The sequence below is a fragment of the Drosophila yakuba genome, chromosome 3R, assembly GCF_016746365.2.
Source record: "Drosophila yakuba strain Tai18E2 chromosome 3R, Prin_Dyak_Tai18E2_2.1, whole genome shotgun sequence".
NCBI lineage: Eukaryota > Metazoa > Arthropoda > Insecta > Diptera > Drosophilidae > Drosophila > Drosophila yakuba.
In genome coordinates, this window is record NC_052530.2 from 10,553,817 (window position 1) to 10,574,089 (window position 20,273).

General features: G+C 41.7%; 4 protein-coding genes across 13 annotated transcripts in view; 2 read left to right on the top strand and 2 right to left on the bottom strand.

Annotated features, from left to right (window-relative positions):
* LOC6536288 (tight junction protein ZO-1) overlaps nt 1–6,680 on the bottom strand; it is an 86,429-nt gene extending 79,749 nt beyond the window's left edge. For 3 of the 6 annotated variants that reach the window (XM_002096838.4, XM_015192154.3, XM_015192156.3), the window contains exon 1: nt 5,489–6,676. In XM_002096838.4, the coding sequence (XP_002096874.1) occupies nt 5,489–6,029 (541 nt within the window). In that variant the 5' untranslated portion in view covers nt 6,030–6,676. Of the gene's footprint in view, nt 1–5,488 lie in introns of all 6 variants that reach the window. The other 3 variants (XM_015192155.3, XM_015192144.3, XM_015192145.3) reach the window with 2 other exon arrangements.
* A 3,189-nt stretch (nt 6,681–9,869) lies between these two features.
* Nucleotides 9,870–13,219, top strand: LOC6536291 (maternal effect protein oskar). Its single transcript, XM_002096839.4, has 4 exons — nt 9,870–10,480; nt 10,723–11,161; nt 11,269–12,033; nt 12,093–13,219. Exons 1-4 carry the CDS (start codon nt 9,910–9,912, stop codon nt 12,193–12,195), a joined length of 1,878 nt encoding a protein of 625 aa, XP_002096875.1. The 5' UTR covers nt 9,870–9,909; the 3' UTR covers nt 12,196–13,219.
* Nucleotides 13,220–13,490: 271 nt separating this feature from the next.
* Nucleotides 13,491–17,967, top strand: LOC6536292 (succinate--CoA ligase [ADP-forming] subunit beta, mitochondrial). 5 transcript variants are annotated; one of them, XM_015192158.3, is made up of 10 exons: nt 13,491–13,561; nt 13,624–13,698; nt 14,573–14,676; nt 15,420–15,572; nt 15,634–15,796; nt 15,857–16,124; nt 16,249–16,251; nt 16,358–16,782; nt 16,843–17,012; nt 17,606–17,967. In XM_015192158.3, the coding sequence occupies exons 2-10, from the start codon at nt 13,630–13,632 to the stop codon at nt 17,763–17,765; spliced, it is 1,515 nt and encodes a 504-aa protein (XP_015047644.1). In that variant the 5' UTR covers nt 13,491–13,561; nt 13,624–13,629; the 3' UTR covers nt 17,766–17,967. The 5 variants fall into 5 exon arrangements, with proteins under 5 accessions (XP_015047644.1, XP_015047643.1, XP_039231771.1 ...); XM_015192157.3 differs by lacking the exon at nt 16,249–16,251; XM_039375837.2 differs by lacking the exon at nt 17,606–17,967 and having other exon boundaries at nt 13,493–13,561; nt 16,843–17,518.
* On the bottom strand, nt 17,965–19,983 carry LOC6536293 (beta-catenin-like protein 1). Its single transcript, XM_002096841.3, has 4 exons — nt 19,886–19,983; nt 18,395–19,828; nt 18,146–18,341; nt 17,965–18,084 (listed from the first exon to the last, which is right to left on the bottom strand). Exons 1-4 carry the CDS (start codon nt 19,913–19,915, stop codon nt 17,999–18,001), a joined length of 1,746 nt encoding a protein of 581 aa, XP_002096877.1. The 5' UTR covers nt 19,916–19,983; the 3' UTR covers nt 17,965–17,998.
* Between the last annotated feature and the right edge of the window lie 290 nt (nt 19,984–20,273).

Here is a 20,273-nt window from a genome sequence, read left to right on the forward strand (position 1 = left end):
TGCTATACATGTTTTGAAATCTGCCAACCGAATCTAAGACAACTCCATTAGTCAAAGGGTATTTATACACTCGGGATCAACAAAGCGTTAAATCAAACATTTGCCCAGTCAAACAACTCGATCACACTAATTAATCATAATTTTGAACAACACAAAACATCGAAAATAAAGATTGCAAACGAACTTCAAGGGATTGAGTGTTGTGGGATCAATGGCCCACCAAGATTGAACTTTCTATCGGAAAAAAGAGAATCATAAAAAAGACTTTAAATGGGTTGGGCAGAATGCAATGGAGCGGCAAAACAGATCGATCTCGTTGATGCGTTTCCCAATGCCAAGAAAATGAGGAAAACCATTTAGGGTGCTCTTATTGAGCAGAACACGAACTATGAATGAAACTAACCATGTGCTTCATCTTCGTATTTGTAAATTAAAGCTAATGACTTGTACAAAAACCATAGAAAAAGAGTAGAAATTGAAAAAAGATGGGAAGAAAATCCCCTGCATTCGACTTTTTTGTGGCTGCTGCCGGTATGAAAGCAGCGGGTCAAAATGCAGTAAACACAACGGCTCTCCTGTTTTTTCTCACCTTTTCCAACCATCTCGAGTACAGTGGTAACTCGAGAAGATTTACTGGAGATACGTTTGCAATTGTTGGTCTAAAATGTGTAAATTTCGAAGGGGTCATAGGGTTCTTCTACGTTAATGACCCAATGCAGCGTGTATAAGTATCATATGGTTCGTTTATATCGAAAGACCCCTGTAGCGATATCCAGTGGGAACAGAGACGGCCAGCGGAGAAACAGTTAAAGCGGCTTCCAGCTGCAACAACTGCAACTAGCAACTTGCAACTTGCAGCAGACGCCAGCAGTCTGGAACCGATGGAGCGGTGCCCGTTTTTGGAGAATGGCTTTATGGCCCCGGTGAGTCATAGCTTTTTTACTCATTTTCATTCTTTGAGTCCAGAACGAGCGTGGAAACGGCGAGAATGGCCGAAAGAGAGGTAAACAAGTTACCTGCAGGGGCAAGGAAATGAGGATCGCGGGCTGATTGCGTGACAGTTGTGTGGGTAAGCGGCTTAGCAGACTGTCCCAGACTCAACAGTTCCATGGAGTTCGGGATAGAAAACCCCCCGTATCATGGAGCATAACTTGCGATCAGCTACCGAAATGAATAATGATTTCATAGGGCAGACTGCAGACCAGAAGGAAATTAAATTGTAATCACTGGAATCACCATTAATTGTCAGGTCGTCTTAATCATCAGCATATGCCACCCAGGAGATCTAATTCGACTTAGATTTAGTGCTGTACCAGTTTGTGTTCCAGTTCGAGTTGAACAAACTAGTTGGTTTGGACATCCAATTAAAAAATTAACACATTCGCTTGGGATCTTACGAGATTCAAGTCAATGATCGGAAAACGACTACAACTTTGTTGCAGCCGATGGGCTAAGATAAAGCGAAATCGAAAAAGCGTCAAAGCGAAAAAAAAGGTTGGTATCTCGCAGTCTAGACAACTGGGCAGCAATTTGCTTGCAATGATATAATTAAAGTTTATAATAATTGAATTTGACTCATTTAAAGATGTAAAAACATTTATATAAAAAATATATACAAATGTAACTAGCTTTATAGAATCAAACATCATTCACCCAGAAAAAAATGTTGTAAAACTGGCTCAAGATGCATAAATTTAAGTAATTTACGATTGGTGTCGACCCATTTTGCACTTTTCCTCCACTATTCTAGGCACTATTTTTGAAAATTAAATGACGACAAGTCTTCAGATCCTGAACCGCAAAATCAAGTAAGTTTCCCTCCTCGGGCTAAGTGGAACGGAAGAGAAGAGAGGCTGGAAAATCAAAACGCAGGAGGCAAAAAACAGAACAACAACAAACCTCAAGACCTACTTCAACCGAGAGAAAGAGATGGCAGTAGAAGTAGGACAAAAGTGGAAAACAAAGACGACCGAAAACAGGATGCGCATGCGCAGTAGAAACGAAACGAAATGGAACGAAACTAAAGGTGAACATCATTATCATCAGAAGTAAAAAAAAGGAAGAAGAAGAAAAAGCGAAATCAAAGAAATCAACAAATAAAACATAAAAGGAAACGATTCTCAGGGGCAGTGCAAACAGACACAAAAGATGAAGCAGAACGCGATAAGGCAGCCCAAAAAGGAAATGGGGGAGGAAGGGAGAGGATGGAAAACAAGGGAGCAAAGATACCAAACGGAGGGGACAAATGGGAATGGCAAACGATAAACGTCATCGGCCAGATTATGCTGCATAAATTATCAAATGCAAAAAGACACTACCAAAAGGGAGCGCCGCACAAAGTGGGAAGAAATCCGAATGCGAAGAGAGCAGCATTGCGCGCTGTAAATAATTGTAATTTACGTGGAGAAGGGTACCGACTCTACCCTAGCATTAACGATTGTGTTCACAATATTAGTAACAGTTGCATGCGTTTAAAAATAAGCAATTTTGCGTATCAATTATTTTCCATATCAATGCTCACTCTGTAATAGCGGTATTGATTACAGAACTCTAAAGATAGATTTATTTATAATAATAACGATAATAAACCCAACTTTTTTTTACTGTTGGCAAATACTACGTACATCTATCATATTTTTTACCAACAAATTGATAAGAAGCAAGTTCTATTATTTGCACCTGTGCTGTGTGTTCTACCTACCTGAGACGCCGCGGCAAAGGTAAAGAGAACCTGAGGATGAGGATAAAGAAAGAGGAAGGAGAAGTAGGCAAGAGCAAAGCCAGAACAGCACGTACAAGAAATTAGCAAACACAGAACGAACTAAAGAAGCAGAGAGGCAAAGAGAGCGTGGAGGAAGAGGAGGAGCTCCAAGAGTCGTAAAGAAGTAAAAGCGAAACGGCTGCGCAACGGATTATGATGTTCCCCAACCTGATCATGATGATGATGAATGGATTGGTCTACGACTCGCATAGACGGCCGGAAAATAGAGGAAAGGGGGCATAGTCCAATGAGAGGGGTCAGGGAAACCGCCTGCGGGGGCAGTTGGGCAAATGGAGTTACTAAAAAAAAAACACACACCAACACAGATACGACAATAACATGGACATGGACCACGCGCTCTCCTTCACTCCCCACTCCTCAGTCATCTGTCTCTTTCTTTTTTTCTGTAATCGTGGCCGGAATCGTAAAACGTGATCGAGGGCTTTATGTGTACAGTACGTTTTGCCATGGGTTTGTTTTTGTTGTTATGTTTTTAGTGTTCTTGTTTTTCAGATGATATGTATGTTCTTGTTGTTGGCACTTTTCGATGCCCTACAAAAAATCTAACTTATGATTCATAGGTAATGTTTCTAGAAATCTTGAAGAAGGATTTAGAAGTAAATCAAATGACGGTATCTTGTTGTGTTAAGGATCGGCACTTGTACACTGCAATCTTAAATTTGTGTCCCCTAATATCAGTAGAAATATTTATCTGTTAGTATTTTTTCCTATGTTCCTATAAAGAGCAATTCATTTGCATCTGTGACTCCTCTCTTAAGCCCAAATGTTACTTTCTTGGCCACTTTATTTAAAATCATTTTAGTTTTCCTACCTTTTACTTTTTTTTTCTACTTCTCTATCCAATGTTGTGTGGATCTTGTATCTCAATGTATGATTATTTTGTTTTCTACTCCCTCCGGCCGGCAACTTTTTCATTAGAGCGGAATAAAACAAGCGAAATCAAAGAACAACAAGGGTTATTTTTTCGTGTTGCTTTTGTTATTTTAGCTGCTTTCAGTTGTAATCTCAATTTTCGGTTTTAGCTCTTCAGATTGCCACCAACTCCCTCTACTTTTCCTGTCTTCTGCCTTTTGGTGGGTAATTTACAAGTCTGGGCAGCAAAATTTACATGTCGACACTGAGTTGTTGTTTTTCATGAAATGTTGCTGTTGTTGTCGTTGTAGAGCTGTTGTTGATGTTTTTGTTGATTTGTTGTTGTAGACCACTGGATGGGCTTGGCTACAACTGCTGAACTTGTGGGTCAATGAATCAGCGCGTGGATCCGCAACAGCTGTGCGAACTTTTGACGGATCGTTTGGAGGAAGTTCGTTTAAGTAGGAGAAATGGGAGTGGATATAGCAAAGATGCTCAAGGTATGACCTCAGAAAAAATCACTTAGCAAAAATGAATAACAAATTTGAAATGGAATGTGGGAGAAGTTAAATTGATCGATACTCCCATATAAACTGCATTCTTTCTCATTTTAGCTTAATAACTAATGATTCACATAATGGGACGAGAAAGATGTTTTGCTATCTTGGTTGAGAAATCTTTAATTTTGTCTATCTAAAGTCATTCTGTTTATAGAAAATGATTCGATAAAAATACGTATGCGCTTATCACAGTTGAGATAAAAAAATAATAAGACCTAATGAAATGCCAGGGATGAGAACTTACAGATACAGATACATTGTTTTAGAACGTTCAGAAGTGTGTTTCAAATTCAAAGGGATGATAATGTAGCAGCAATTGGATGAAATGTAAGAAGAGAAGATTATATGCTCCCTCATCCCTCGGCTGTACTTCATTTTGATCACCACTTGATTTTTTTTGACGAAAAGCAAACAAGAATTTTCTTATCAGGCAGAAATAAAAGGAAAATGTCTTGAATTGCTCGTTTTTCAGTTGTTGACTCTGTTTTCTATTCAGTCTTTTATTTGAATTTCTAACACATCAGCAAGCGTGTTCCTTTCGATAAGAGTTTCTTCACAGAAAACTGGTGTTAAGTTCCAAGTATGTACATATATAACATTTATAAAGTGTGATATCGTTCGAAACACGCTTGAAATGGCACCTGCCATCTCATAAAAAGTATTTGCATAAATATTAAGACTCGGTAATCAGCACCATAATCTCAAATAATGCCAATTATTATTAACGCGCCACTGTAAATGGTAGGTGTTCCGCCCACTAGCACACCTTCTAGACCAACTCCCACGTACTCATGGTAAAAAAAGCTTTAGCGACGAAAAGAAACTCGAAGAACTACACAGTAATCCCTCCCAAATTGGTATTAGTAATATATTATTTGTAGCTTGATTTATTTTCACATATTTGGCCACCTACAACATAATTACAACCTTCATTCTTCTCTGTTAAATTTCGAAATTGGACTATGTATAAAATATACTTATCGAGTGCTCCCTGTACTGCAAAACCAATTAGCAGAGATGAGAAATTCGAGAACCGATCGCGAACAATTACGTGAATAATTTACAGCTGAGATATGGGCTACTAAAGCTGCCAACGCATTGTGGGATCAGGTAGATCATACAGAACCGGTTAAGAGAAGGTGTTTTCGTGTTTTTAAATCGAAAGGTGGTTTCTACACAAGAAATGTACTATATTGGTTATATGTACCAATAATACTATTATATTTCGATAGAAACAAATACCCCGCAATTGTGATATTTTCTCACCGTGTAGGCGATTAAGCCAGGTACTTACCGGTCTTGAGACGATCGTTAATTAGATCCTCGATGAGCTGAGGGCACTCGCACTCGATGGCGTAGCAGAACTGCTTGAACTTCTCGAATCCATTCTTGGCAATGATTTCGATGAGATTGGAGCACTGGACTCGCAGGATTTCGGCGTCGTTTAGCCCCGAGCATGGGCCCCCGCCAGAGGGCGTTAGTGAGCGACTATCGCAGTTGGCGTCGCCGTTTACACTGGCGCACCTGGAGGATCCACTGCCCCCGCTGCCGGCACTCCCCCCACTGGCCGTACTCCCACTACTGGCGACGGCACTCAGTTTTCTTTTGGTGAGCGAGGGTGCACTGCCGGGAGGCTCCACTGTGGCAGAGGCGGCGGCAGAGGGCGTGGGCGTAACTGCGTTGTAGGGTTTCAATAGAAGATCCTCTTCCGATTGACTGAGCACCGAGTTCTTGACCAGAACCGCCAACAGATCGGTACTCCCCAGGTCTAGCATAATCCGCTCCTGGTGACGGGAGAGCAGGGAGCGCACCTCTTCCTCTTCCTCGCGGGTCATCTTGGCTTCCTCCGTTGTTTACTGTTACTTCGTACTGTTATTTATTGCACTTCTCCAGCTACACAAACAAATCACATTGCCACTTTTGCGGCATTTTCTTATGAGACATCAAATTTATACGAATTAGATTCACTTTTATATTTTCTCTATATAAGCTTTTTGTTGATTATTTCAATGGGTTGTACGGATATATATTCGATCACTAGTAGTTTAAATATGTTTAACTTAAAAATTTCTTCACTGGCACTTGTATGTTTCTTGTTCGCTAAACAAAAAACACTAGCTGTGGTTTCTAACTATTTAATTTTAATAGTTTTATTTTAACGGTTATTAGTTTAAGCTTTGTTTAATCCTTTTTCTTAAAAATTTCCTCACTTTAAGACGAATAACATGTAAAATCGCGCGCCATTTATTTTCCTTCGCTTCTTATTACACCGCAATTCGCTAGTTGATCGTTAATTCGTGTGCTGGTTAAAAATAATTTATATTTCCGAGATCAAACATTTATATTTCTACCGGCACTTTGTCGCATTCGTATTTGTTTGTTTATATTTTAAAACGCCTATATGGATTTCAAGTTCACGACTCGGCCATTTCAACTCTTCCGCTCCGAACAACCGCACAAGCGCGATAATTTGAACCGAATGAGAGGCAGAAACAGAGACCGAATTCGAGTGAAGCAGCTGCAAAGCAAACGCAATTGTCAGAGATGCGCCGTTGCGGCAGAAACCAGTTTCTGATGGGGAAATGTACAAGCAATATAGCTAAGGCATAAACCACAGACCTATGTCTGCTTTTCGAAGATTATATTATTACATTGTAATGTTATTAGTAAATGTGTTCATTATTCTTTTAAAATTTTTAATCTGTACTATTTTTCTTTTGCACTAAATAAGTGCACTGGCTATTTTGAGTTGTTGATAGCCTTTTAGCTGGTTACCGCTAAAGAATCGTCATTACTGGTGAGTAACAAGAAATGTTTAATCGAAAAGTTATCGAAAACTTAAAACGGCCAACCGTTATTGACTATGCATTTTAAACATTTTAACAAGAAAATTAATCTAAATTAATATAAAAAGTTATTTCTCAAAAGTGAAAACTCACATGAAGAGCTGATGTTAAGACACTTTAGAATTAACAAAAGCTTTTATATATTTTTTTAAAGTGTCTTACCTTTGTATTTGGAAATTGTGTTTGCATTGACTTTGAGTTTGTCTTTGCCAGTTGCCTTTTGTTTTTGACTTTCCTGAATTAATACAAAAACGTAAGAGTTAAATAAATGTCATTAGTATGAAAACCACTGTAAGATAATTACTTTTGAAATTTTTTTTAAAAATCATAAAATAATAAGTACTTTACGTTCTACCGAACACTTGAAATCTCTTTCAGGTATTTATTATTTTCGAAAATAAATATTAAAAGTGACTGGCAGCCTTCCGTCAAGACAGCTTCGAATAACCATATCGTGTGGGCATAATGAGGACTTTCTTGGGGTCCAAAAACCGGAATCGGAAGCAGTCTTACGGTCTGCGACACCTAGCCTTGATTAATTGCCAACCGGCCACACACTCAGCCAGATGCTTAGCCGTTTATCTCGAGTGTTTTGCCATTTTACAATCTGTTGGCCAACTTGTAACCGGTCATCATAAAGGAGGTAGCCATGCACTGTGCAAAAATCCAATGACAAACAGGAACTTTAATCTACTTACGCTCGAAATAAGTGATATTTCTTGATACCTCCCATGATATTATACTGGATTACTTATTATCTAAATTCGAACTGGATTAATGTGTCATAACAATGGTTCTGCATAATTTGTAAAGTTTTTTCTCCACTGTATTTCACATCCACAGAATTACAGCAGGGCTCTAATTACGTGTGTTTGAATTGCGGCGCCCTGATTAAGGCCCTTTTGCAGGGCAATCAATCGATTTGCTGCGGAGTAATAATAACAGATGTTAAGCCAGACTCTGGAAACGGATAAGGATAATTACTGGAAATTAGTGATGGAGCTGGGCTGCCGACGAATGGCGCTCAGATTCAGATTCCAATGGGGTGAACTTCTGGTTAATCGAGTGCAACGCAATCAGCATTCCTGAGATTTTCCGCCTGTCAGCATATTAACAGGTGTCTCCGCCCCCAAAAAGTGAGGCAATAGCTGAATTGTTCGCATAAATTGATTACAATAATTTGCCTATCCCCCCAACTTTCAGCCGCCCTCAACGACATAACCTCGCTGCTGGTGCAAAATTCTAAAACAGCAGTTAGAATAACAACAAGTTGCGCGGTTGGCTGCCATAATTTATGCAGAAATGCAGTCGAACCCAATGAGAAGTGTCGTTCACAAATCTAGGCGGTAAATTGCTTTTTGCGATTTCAAATGCACTCCCACCACACGCAAATGCAAAAGTTGTCAATCAAAAAGGTCTTCAATCATGGGAAAATGAGCGAAGCATAAGTAAGTGCTCTATGGACAATTTTTAGTAATGACTCCAGAAAAGCAGAGAGTAGGAAAATGTATTATTCACTTGCTATTTCCTACAACCACGCTTACAAAAATACAAGGAAGCTTACAAAACAACATAAATACATATTTATTTGCCACACAATCGAGTGACCACTGTAGTTCTTAGGTAAGAGTAGAGAGAATAGGAGAAGGCCTGGAATGCAAATTACTATTATTACCGGACAATTGCCCTGTGCTGCATTCAAAATATTTTAAACACCACCCGAAAGGGAAAACTGAATGGCACACAAATCTGGCTGATTCATCATCCCACTCTAAATTATTGGGCTTACACATTCAGCAAACAGAAGGGGAAGAGGGGGCGAGATTTATCAATTGGACCACATGTTCTTGCCCAGTTTTTCTATATTGTATTGCTCGTCACGTCTCCGCAGCTTCCTCTGCAATTAAGACAGGGGTGGGGGAGAAAGTATACAGTCAAGCATTTATAGGGAAGTACTTCTCTGAACTATAGATATGCTGGTTGGAATTACTGACGCTTGACTGTATCAAGTTGCCAAAGCTAAGAGGCCATAATCCTCCTTCCGATTGTCTGAGCTTCTTCCGGGGTGCCGGAATCAACCCGAGATGTAAGAAAGCCCCTGAGTCATCCATCAATCGCTGGACTAAACCCCAGACCCAGACGCAGAGCAAGTGCGTCCATTACCCTTCTCGGAGTTTCAGGTGCACTTGCTGGATGGATAATCATCTCCAGGGGAATTGCTCCATTTGCCGATTAGCAGACAGACCACCAGACCACCAGAGCACCGCACGTGGTAACGCTCGTCGGCAGCATTTTGAGTTATTGTGGAATTTATATGCTACTTCGTAATTACTTATCAAGCAATGCAGTGCAGACACAGACCCACTAGCGTGCTGTTTTCTAATCTGGACCAGGAGAAAGGCCATTAAAACGAATGTCCAGCTGGAACGGAGTGCAAACTGCTTTGTGTAATGGTCGTCAAACGGCTATGCAGGTGGTAATATAGTTTAATTGTTTTTACTGGCTTCGTTGCCCGCTTTGAATGCTAACCTAATGGTGGTTAAATGGTAATAAATTGATAAAAGCCAGAAAAAAAATTAAAGATTATTAAAACTTTAACACCAAAAATAGTTGTTTGAGTTTCTGTTTTTTTTTATTTTGGCTACCATTTTGGTTATACCACCCTAATGTATTTTTGCCCGTTCTTTTGATCTGGAAACATTATCTCTGCGAACTGCAAGCACAGTTACTTCTGCTGCACCTGCTCTTTCGCCTTCCAGTACGAAAAGCCCCGTAAGTCTCCAAAAGTCTCCAAAATCCAGATGAATGGAAAAGTGCAAAGAGATGGCGAGGCATCCAGGAATTGGATTGGATCACTTTCCACCAAGCGATGGCCGCAGTCACAAGTGAATTCCCCAGCAAACCGATCAGTTATACCAGCACCAATACTTCTGCCAAAACCTATTATCTTAAGTCCGTGAAAAAGCGGGTGACCACGTGTTTCCAGCAGCTGCGCGAAAAACTCCAGGCATCCGGTTCCTTTCGCAAGAGCTCTACCAGCCGCCTCTACAAGATCTTCGTAAAGGCCGATTTCGCCGCCTGCGGTGAACGCTTTCAAAGGATCTTCAAATCAGCGCGAAAAACCGAATCGCCGGAGTTGTGGAAGGTGCCATTGGCCCATGACCTCACCACCACCAGCCGGCAGAGCAGCCAGCAGTTGCGAATCGTAGCCAGACTCTTCTCATCCACTCAGATTTCCACCAGGGAAATCACCTACACCAACAGCAACAACAGCAGCTATAGCTTCAGGAGGCGGAAAAGCGAGAGCCACCGGAGCAATATGACCATCATCGAGAGCAACTATATAGGCGTGCGCGAGGATTATCCCGATATAGATACCGAGGTGCGCGCCATATTGCTGAGCCACGCCCAGAATGGAATCACGATATCGAACATCAAGAGTGAGTAGCTTTATGTTTTCTCAAGCACTCTTTACGAGCTTTTCTCTTGGAAAAATCTTTCTAGAAGTTTCGACTTCATAAAGTACTTTAGAACTTTCTCTAAATGAGTAAGAATACTGAAATTATCAAATTTAAAATATTTTCAATTTAATGCTTAAGTAAACACGTGTTATGGAATGCATTTTGAAATAACCCTGTTGTCTGTATACCCTTTAATAAATTCTCTAATTGAAATCTGCCAGGTGAATATCGAAAACTGACGGGCAATACATTTCCACTGCACGACAACGTGACGGACTTCCTGCTGACCATTCCCAATGTGACCGCCGAGTGCAGCGAGTCCGGGAAGCGGATCTTCAACCTGAAGGCGAACCTGAAGAACCGTCACCTCCTGGACATGGTTCTCAACCAGAAGCAGCGCACCGGCACAGCCAACGGCACCAGCGACTACAGCAGCGGAGCTCAGTCCGTGGAGAACATGCCCCGGGCACCACCACGCTACTGGAAGAATTCCTTCAAGCGTAGGGCTCTGTCCCAGCTGAACGACAACCTGAACACCGTGCCCAAGCTTACGGATGAACAGACCAAGGAGAGCGCCACCAGACAACCGGCTTCGCTGCACCAAATGGCCAATGAGGCAGCGGAGTCGAACTGGTGCTACCAGGATAATTGGAAGCATCTGTAAGTACTAAATAAGTTTTTCTGTGTGATATAGCGATATAATACCAAATTTGAATTTAAAATAACTTTACTAAATCTGAGTACATTTTATTTTACTAAATTTCTAGAAACAACTTCTACCAGCAATCCAGCGTAAATGCGCCCAAAATGCCAGTACCCGTCAACATCTACAGCGATGCCCCGGAGGAACGAATCCATTTGGATGCACCTGGGCATCAGCCAAGCTGCAGAACCCAAAACCAGAAAACCCAACAGACGACTGAGAACCGCCACTTGGGCATCTTTGTGCATCCATTCAACGATATGAACGTAATGAAGAGACGCCACGAAATGACGCCCACGCCCACGATTTTAACCAGTGGAACCTACAGCGATTCTCTGCTGACGATTAACTCCGATTACGATGCCTATCTGTTGGACTTTCCGCTTATGGGCGATGATTTTATGCTATATCTCGCCCGAATGGAGCTAAAGTGCCGATTTAGACGGCACGAGCGAGTCCTTCAGTCAGGACTTTGTGTATCCGGACTGACGATCAATGGTGCCCGAAATCGTTTGAAAAGAGTGCAACTACCGGAGGGTACGCAGATCATCGTCAATATCGGATCGGTGGACATTATGCGGGGCAAGCCTTTGGTTCAGATCGAACACGATTTTCGGCTGCTGATCAAGGAAATGCACAATATGCGACTTGTGCCGATCCTCACAAATCTGGCACCGCTGGCCAACTATTGCCACGATAAGGTATTGTGTGATAAGATCCACCGATTCAACAAGTTTATCCGAAGCGAGTGCTGCCACCTAAAAGTCATCGACATACACTCCTGCCTGATTAACGAACGGGGTGTTGTGCGATTTGATTGTTTTCAGAGGTAGGACTGTATGTCATATAAGTACCTCATAACAATTTACAATTTGTGCCATTTTTCAGCTCACCACGCCAAGTCAGCGGTTCCAAGGAACCCTATCTTTTCTGGAACAAAATCGGTCGGCAGCGCGTGCTGCAAGTTATTGAAACGAGTCTGGAGTATTAAGTTGGGTTCTTAATCAAGATATATACACATTTTGACTGGGCTGGCTCCGGAACCAACGATTAGGAACTTGATGATTTTACCATTTACGCTGATGGATCGCTTACGCTTTTACGGAATTCGCTTAGTTTTAATATGTTTTATATGTATGTCCCCTGTCTTCGTTTATATGTTCGTGCGCTTGTCCTAGTCCATTATTGTATATTACTGTGTGTTTTGTGTTCTTTGTTAGCTTTTAACTCCTTTAATTTTTCGCTGCCTGTGATTTATTTTGCCAATGCAATTGATTTTGTGCTCACTTTTTGCTGCTATCCCAAAAGCTGTGTAAAATAATCAAATGCAAAACAAGTGCAAGCAGCTTAAAACTTTTCCTAAAACTTTTCCGCTTTTCCCAAAACCATTTTGCCTTGAGATCTGCTTTCACCAAATCAGATTACAATGCGAAATGGAATTTAAATGCAAATCATTGCAATGCTTATAAACTGTTTTTTGTTCTATATATTTTTTGTGGGCCAAAATGCGTCATGCTCCTGTATCGCAACCTGCCACTTCCAACTTTAGTTTGAGGGCGGAGTGGGCGCGGTCCGTATACATATGAGCCATGCTGGATTTTGGCCGTAATGAAAATGCACTTGCTTTACTTGGAAAATTCGCTTGCACAGAATCAACGCCGCGGCTGATTTATTATTAATGTGCTCAAGCAAATTCAAGTGAAGCATTTGCGCGATTTTCGTCTTCCTGTTTCCGTTTGCAAAAAAGTTTATAAAAAGCTTACACTCTGCTGCAGACACGCCACCGGAAGTGCGCACTAAGCGCTTGTTTGTAGCACAGTGTAGAATTCTGATGTAATTTACAGCTCTACTTTAAAGTCTTCTAGATAGCTATCTACTATTTATAAACTTATTTATTGTCTTGAATGTATGTTAATTGTATGTATTGATGGTGATCACGTTTTTTTTGTCCTATAACAAGCTGCAATGTAAAATCCAAAAAAAAATGAAAAAATAATAAATTAAAGGGAAAACTACGATTTTTTGTTTTAACACAAATTACAAGTTATTGGGAACTGATGGAGGAAGTTTCGCAATAAATAAATAATTGTCTAAAATAAAAATTTAAAAAAACGTACATGATTATAAACCACAGCATATTATGAAACAACGTTAGATGAAAGCCAATTTAATTCCCATGCAATTTCAAAAGTTCGCGCCAAATTGGTTTGAATCATTGCTAATCCATCACAGTTTCCCACCTGCAGTTGAGTTTGCGATAGTTTTGCGGCCTTTTCGATTGTAAAAGCATAAAAAAGTCCATGCTATCGAAGCTCTACCACCTCCATCAGCAGGCGACGGCAAAAAAATCTTGAAATGTAAGCAGTAACGTCAAAATTAGCTTTCAAATCACTAAACTTACGTTTCCAATCGATTTCAGAACAAAATGGCTTCATTCTTGGCACGAACTGGCGGCCCCCTAATCGAAACCGTTAGGCCAGCGGCCGTGAAAAAGGTGAGTTCGCCAATTAGTGGTCATTTGTGTGTAAAAATGCAAAAATCCGTTGCTTTACATAATAAGGCGAAAAGAGAGAGGTGAACCCCTACGCTCTTCCTTTCTCACTCTCTCTCTTACTCACACATGCGATATGCACGATCGTTTATCGGTAAAAAAAAAAAAGTGTTCAACTATCGCGCTAATTTAAGTAAATTGTGAACTAAATAATTCTCCAGAGAAACGGGTAGAATGTGAGATTTAAAGAGAGTCACGATCGGCAAAGACACCTGACTTTTTGATTGTATCAGTGTGACGCAACTCTGCGCTTTTCTTACGCATGTGTGTGTGTGTGTGAGGGGACCTTGAAAGCCCCATTTATTCCCCTACTTAATTTAGTTTATTTTTTGTCAATGAGCGGCTGACAACTGTTGCTTATCGTTTGTGGTTGTTGTTGCTGCTGTTGCCTTTGTCGCCAGGCCCTCTAATTAAATTCTTAATCTGTGAATTAGTTTTGGTTATCGCCGGGAAACGCCGTTAGCCGGACGAACTTGCTCTTAACCCAGATTTAGTCTCTTTTCCTCTTTTTTTGTTTATGTTTTTTGGATGAATCACCGCGAACCAGTTTTCTTTATGTTTAATTTTTGCTTGGCAATGACCTCGTGACTGGAAATAAGGTTTCATTTTTAGGATTATAAAATAGAGTTCTCAGTTCTAAAATCGTATTTATGTGTTGTATTTTTAAATATATTTTAAATTCATTTTTAAAATTATATAAATTTCTGCAAATTCGTAGCAAAAGAAACATTAATACCCATTTTACAAATGCAACTTCTCATTCTTAATTAGCATATAATTTCCTCATACTAACATTCCAAAACTTCGATATTTTCAGATTCTTGGCCTGGCTCCCATCGCCGTCCAGCAGCTGAGGAACCTCAATGTCCAGGAACACGTTTCTTACAGTCTCCTGAATGAGGCCAAGATCCCAACACCCCGGTGAGTAAACCCAATCGAAATTATCAAAATCGCGGGCAAACAAGCCACCATTTGCGTCAAAGTCGCGGTCCAAAGTTCAATGAAAATGCCGCGTTGTGGTTGCGTCGACTGTTTCTTTGGTTGGTGTGTTCGTATTGGACTTTGTATGAACTTAATAATTTGCATTGGCTACTAAATGGACTACGGGGTAAACAAACCAGAAAAACGCAGCCGCCGATGATAAGGGTGATAACAAGTTTTATACTATACTACTCTTTGAACGGCGTAAAGTGCCAAGGGTCAGTGACGCGGTTTTTTTATAATATGGATGAGGAAAGATTGTCGGCATTAGGGTACGTCTTATCATAATTATAAAAAGCTAGAGGTTTAGTTTCGGTTTAAAAGCATATATTCTAATGGTAAATATACCTGTAAATTTAACGTATAAACAAAATGTATTATAAAGGTACAATTAACTCTAATGAATTTGATTTTAATTTCGTTTTTTTAATTTTTATTGATTAAGCCAATAGATACGAGTTACATTTGCGATTATTCAAGTAAAATCATACGACTGTTTTTATTTCTAAAAGTGGGCTTGTCATCTCTCGAATGACCGAATAACCTTGTCTCAATTTGTAAGCTTTGTGGGTCTACTGATAACAGAATTTACGTGAAATGTTCCTATCAACAATTATTCATGGGCATCGTAAAGAGAGCTCCCGAAATAATTTCCCCTACTAAGTGATTCATTACTTTTGCAGTTTCGCTGTTGCCAAGAACGGCAAGGAGGCCAACGATATTGCCACCAAGCTGAAGACCGATAACCTGGTGCTGAAGGCTCAAGTTTTGGCCGGAGGTCGAGGCAAGGGAACCTTCAAGAATGGCCTGAAGGGAGGTGTGCGTGTGGTCTACGAGTAAGTTGTGATATATTTTTAATAAAGTAAAACATAAAAAACAACCAATCTTATTCTGCAGCCCCCAGACCGCCGAGGAACTTTCCAGCAAGATGATCGACCAGCTTCTGGTCACCAAGCAAACAGGAGCAGCTGGTCGTATCTGCAAGAAGGTGATGGTGGCCGAGCGGAAGTTCCCCCGTCGTGAGTTCTACTTCGCCGTGATGATGGAGCGTGCCTTTAACGTGAGTCCTGTAACCATTTATTTAATCCTGTGAAGCTATAAAAGACGATTGATTTTCTAGGGCCCCGTCCTGATCGCCTCCAAGGAGGGTGGTGTTGATATCGAGGAGGTGGCTGCCAGCAGTCCCGATGCCATTCTGTACGAACCCATCGATATTGGCACTGGTTTGACCAGTGAACAGGCCGAAAAGATCGTCAAGAAGGTTGGTCTGGGTGGTGATGGTGAGGACACACATGTCCAGATGCTGTTGAATCTGTATGACCTGTTCGTCAAGAAGGATGCCCTCCTGGTTGAGATCAACCCCTATGCCGAGGATGCCATGTCCGGCTGTAAGTTTGGTTATAAATATTCTCCTATGTGATGTGTTGTGGTCTAATTCTAATGTCTGTCTCATCCTAACAAACTAACTCATTTGTGAATGTCATTGTACTGGATTTCATGTTTTCTGTCCAGGCTGTAAGTATATTTCACCCATGTCAAGCTTATTAACAAATTCCCATTTCTCATTCATTAAACTATGTTTAAACCATCTTTGATGATTATAAACAATGCTTTTCCGTAGTCTTCGCATTGGATGCCAAGCTGCGTTTCGATGACAACGCCGAGTTCCGTCAGAAGGAGCTGTTTGCGCTCCGCGATTGGACCCAGGAGGATCCCAAGGAAGTCGAGGCTGCCAAGTACAATCTGAACTACATTGCCCTGGACGGCACCATCGGCTGCATGGTGAACGGCGCCGGTCTCGCCATGGCCACCATGGATATCATTAAGTTGTACGGTGGTGAACCGGCCAATTTCCTGGATGTCGGTGGTGGTGCCACTGCCGAGGCGGTCAAGGCCGCCTTTAAGATTATCACCTCCGACCCGAAGGTGCTTTGCATTCTGGTCAACATCTTCGGTGGCATTATGCGATGTGATGTCATTGCCGAGGGTATCATTTCCGCCACCAAGGATCTGAATCTGAACATGCCCGTGGTTGTGCGTCTTCAAGTGAGTTTAGCAAAATACATTTATCGGAGTCTATGAGTTATAATACTGTTTGCCTTGCAGGGAACTAAAGTCAAGGAAGCCCGCGAACTGATTCGCACATCCGGACTGAAGATTCTGGCCCGCGATGATCTGGACAAGGCTGCTGATCTGGCCGTGCACTTGGCGCAAATCGTCAAACTGGCCCGCGAAATGAAGATGGATGTGAACTTCGAGATTCCCGATGCCCAAAAGTAGATAGCTCCTTCAGTTACCGGCTAAGTCAACACTCATAAGCACACGCAGACACAAATGAAAGTCGACAACAAAGTAGAACCAAAACCTAACATTTACTCTAGCCACACGTAAACTACTCAATGAAACTATGTCATCGGTTCGTAGTTAGAGCATTATGTATTCGTAACGATCGGTCGAACAATTGATGAATTAATTTTGCAAAAATGTTAAGTTTAAAGCTGTTTAAAGTCCTAAGGATATGTCATAGATAATTCGAATAATCGAGCAAGTTGAGTGTTCTCTTTGCACCTAAACAATTTCTATATTGTATCTTAGTCAACAATAATTGCACGTGAATAATAGAAAATGGAAATGAAAATACGTTTTAATTGTGATTTTTGCAAAAGTTCATTTTAATTTTATTTATTGAAATGCGAATCTGCTTCCAAAGCAGATCCATCATCTTGTGTATTATGCTATTTAGTTTGCTTTAAATTAAAACACCAAACAATCTTAATCCGAACCTGCCTTTTACGTTATTCAAACTATGCTTTAAACAGTAACTTTTTTAGTTTTTTTTTTTTTACTAACTTTAATTACTGCACCTTAGGGGTAAGGGCGATTGCAAGAAAGATCAGAAAAAGGCGGACAGCACGAAGTCAGAAAAGAAAGATGACAAGAAATCTGATTGCACAAAGAAAGAGGAAAAGAAAAAGGAAGAGAAGAAAGACATTTGCGCAAAGAAAGAATCGTCTGACAAGAAAAAATAGAGGGATACAAGTTTTGAAATAAACAATGCAGGATCGAGCCGGATGTGTTTAAAAGTTGAACCATCAATGAGAAGGAAGCCATTGTTTAAATTCAAAATCCAAACTTGCCACACAAGTTTCATTGTTCAAAGTTATACTCTCAAATTTCAGATGTAAATTTCTGACCAAATTATTCCCACTACATTTTCAAAGATGTTCGTAATTGTTATGTTTTGTTTATTGTGTGTGGAGCCTTAGAAACGATCGACTAGAGATAGTATGTGGGTCTGCTCCTGTTCCCGCCAGTCGGTGTCTCCATCGCCCAGGTTGCCAGCGTATTCTGTGAATGAATTTGGCAAATAATATTTAATTTTTACTGTGCATTCACACTTGTGTTATACCCCTCATAATGCTGCGAATGGTCTTCATGGATGCGCCGCGCAAGTTAAGTATCTGCAGAACACGCTGCTTGACGGTATCGCCAGTGGCGCTGACCTCTAGCAGGATGTAGTCGATGCGCTGCAGCGTGAACAGACCGCCAGTCAGTCGTTTTATGTAGTTATTCTCCGCCTCCTCGTCTTCGTCAATGCTGGGATCCTGTGTTATGTTATTGATTAGTTTTTAATCACAAATAAAGCTTCATTTTGTACCTTAGCCTGCTGATCGATCTCCTTGTCGATGGCCTCCACCTTGGCCAAATACTTGAGGTGCAGCTCCAGCAGGCGATCCACCTTCTCGTGATCGTTCTCGGTGAACTTGGCCAACATTCGCTGGCGGTGTGTGCCCTTGCAGTTTCGCAGCATCGACGCAATTACGGAGGTCACATGCTCCTCGTGCTCATCGGCGGAGATCAGACGCTGCTTGTTGCGCTTGGGCGTCTTCATGAAGAGTGGGAAAATGGTGCGCAAGCCGAGGATCTCGACAAACTTGTTGCAGTTGTCTCTGCCATCCTGGCCGGCCATGGCGTGATCCAAAACCTTGAGCGATCCATTTCTGGACATTTTCTTCTCGCGCAGCATTAGGTTCATCAGCTGCAGACCCTCGCCGCTGAGGAAACGATCGCGATTCTCGCGGGCCATCAAGGCGGAACAAAGGCAATTAAAGAGGTTCTGCATGTACTCCTGCTCCTCGTTGCTGGCGGGATCGTGTCTTTTGTAGACAGCCAGCTGTTGGAGCAGCACATCCACTCCATCCAGAGAGCCCAGCAGTAGTCGGTTCTCATTCTCCGTTTGTATAAGTATGGAAAGTATCTCGCTGCAGTATAATTTGTTGGGATCGAAGGGCGACTTGCCGCGCAGGCGTTTCAGCAGCCAGGCGAGTAGCCCCTGTTCAGCGGCTTCCTTGACGAACTCCGAATCGATTTCGGTGAGGTTCTCCACTATGGCCAGGGTATTATGCACGCCATCGGCTTCCTCCTTAACCTGTTCATTCAGTCGCTCCAGATTCTGGACAAGCAGCGCACAGATTTGCTCTTTTCTCAGGGCTTCTATCAGGGATTCGGCGCCCTCTTGACTTTCGCCCAGGATATCAACATCGGTAACTTCCTGCAGGAGATCCACAACGGCCACGGCTATGTCTGTGTTCTGATGTGCCAGCAGTTCCAGCAAGCTGTGCAAGCCGTGCAGTTCCACGAGGATTGGATACAGATCGGGTACCGTGGCCACGCCCTTCAGCTCCTGGATTACCGTGTGCAGCTCCACCTCCGAGTCCATGAACTTCTCGGGACTGTCGGCGAACTTGATGCGCATCTCCTGGTTCTTCAAGTTACGTTTCTCGAACACCAGTATCAGTTTCTTGAGACTCTGCTCATCCAGCACATCGCCATCGGCCTCCTCGTTCTCCACGTACTTCAGGATGTTCAGGCGCTCCTCCTCCGTCAGTTCTGGATCGAATTCAAAGGCGGAGGTGCCGCTGGCACCGGTGGAGCCTCCACTTTGCTTGCCATAGTGTGCCGACTCCTTGGCTTCGGCGATGCGCCGCATGCGTTTGATTTTCTCATCGCCACCGCCCCGTTTTCCGTGCGAGCTCTCCAAATCGAAGTCGTCGTCCTCGTCCTCGTGCGGACGCTTTGGCGTCTGTTCCGGCTACAGTTTGCAATGGTCCAGATGCGTGAATATTATTGGTATCACCTATATATTTACCTTAAACGCCAGCAGTTCGCCGATGTCCATTTTTGCGGGCCTTAAAAAACAATTAGTGCTGGCCCGTACGACGATTCCCAAGCGATACTATTGAAAGTGAGCCACACGTGAATGTGAGTGCGCCCAAATAGGTGCAGAACCGTGATAAGCATGACTTAGCGGAGACACCAGCCATTTAACCCTTACACGGTGTCATTTGCATTTGTTTCATGCATATTCAACGATAAATTAATTCATAATTCCGATTTAGAAAGTTTAGGCTTTGGCTTATATTATTATTACATACTGAGAGTAGATAGTGCAATATCAAATTCAGATCATAGATGTTTTTAAATTTCGAGTCACAAGACAATTACAAATAATATAATTACAATAGTTACAAATATAT

What these genes read in the sequence shown, in the direction of transcription:
- LOC6536291 (XM_002096839.4), top strand. Translation starts at nt 9,910, where the DNA reads ATGGCCGCAGTCACAAGTGAATTCCCCAGCAAACCGATCAGTTATACC. An exon ending in CAGGATAATTGGAAGCATCT is followed by an intron (nt 11,162 to 11,268) that starts GTAAGTACTAAA and finishes CTAAATTTCTAG; the next exon opens with AAACAACTTCTACCAGCAAT. An exon ending in CGATTTGATTGTTTTCAGAG is followed by an intron (nt 12,034 to 12,092) that starts GTAGGACTGTAT and finishes GCCATTTTTCAG; the next exon opens with CTCACCACGCCAAGTCAGCG.
- LOC6536292 (XM_015192158.3), top strand. Translation starts at nt 13,630, where the DNA reads ATGGCTTCATTCTTGGCACGAACTGGCGGCCCCCTAATCGAAACCGTT. An exon ending in TGATGGAGCGTGCCTTTAAC is followed by an intron (nt 15,797 to 15,856) that starts GTGAGTCCTGTA and finishes TTGATTTTCTAG; the next exon opens with GGCCCCGTCCTGATCGCCTC. An exon ending in GAGATTCCCGATGCCCAAAA is followed by an intron (nt 17,013 to 17,605) that starts GTAGATAGCTCC and finishes ACTGCACCTTAG; the next exon opens with GGGTAAGGGCGATTGCAAGA.
- LOC6536293 (XM_002096841.3), bottom strand. Translation starts at nt 19,915, where the DNA reads ATGGACATCGGCGAACTGCTGGCGTTTAAG. An exon ending in GCGAACTGCTGGCGTTTAAG is followed by an intron (nt 19,829 to 19,885) that starts GTAAATATATAG and finishes TGCAAACTGTAG; the next exon opens with CCGGAACAGACGCCAAAGCG. An exon ending in CATTCGCAGCATTATGAGGG is followed by an intron (nt 18,085 to 18,145) that starts GTATAACACAAG and finishes ATTCATTCACAG; the next exon opens with AATACGCTGGCAACCTGGGC.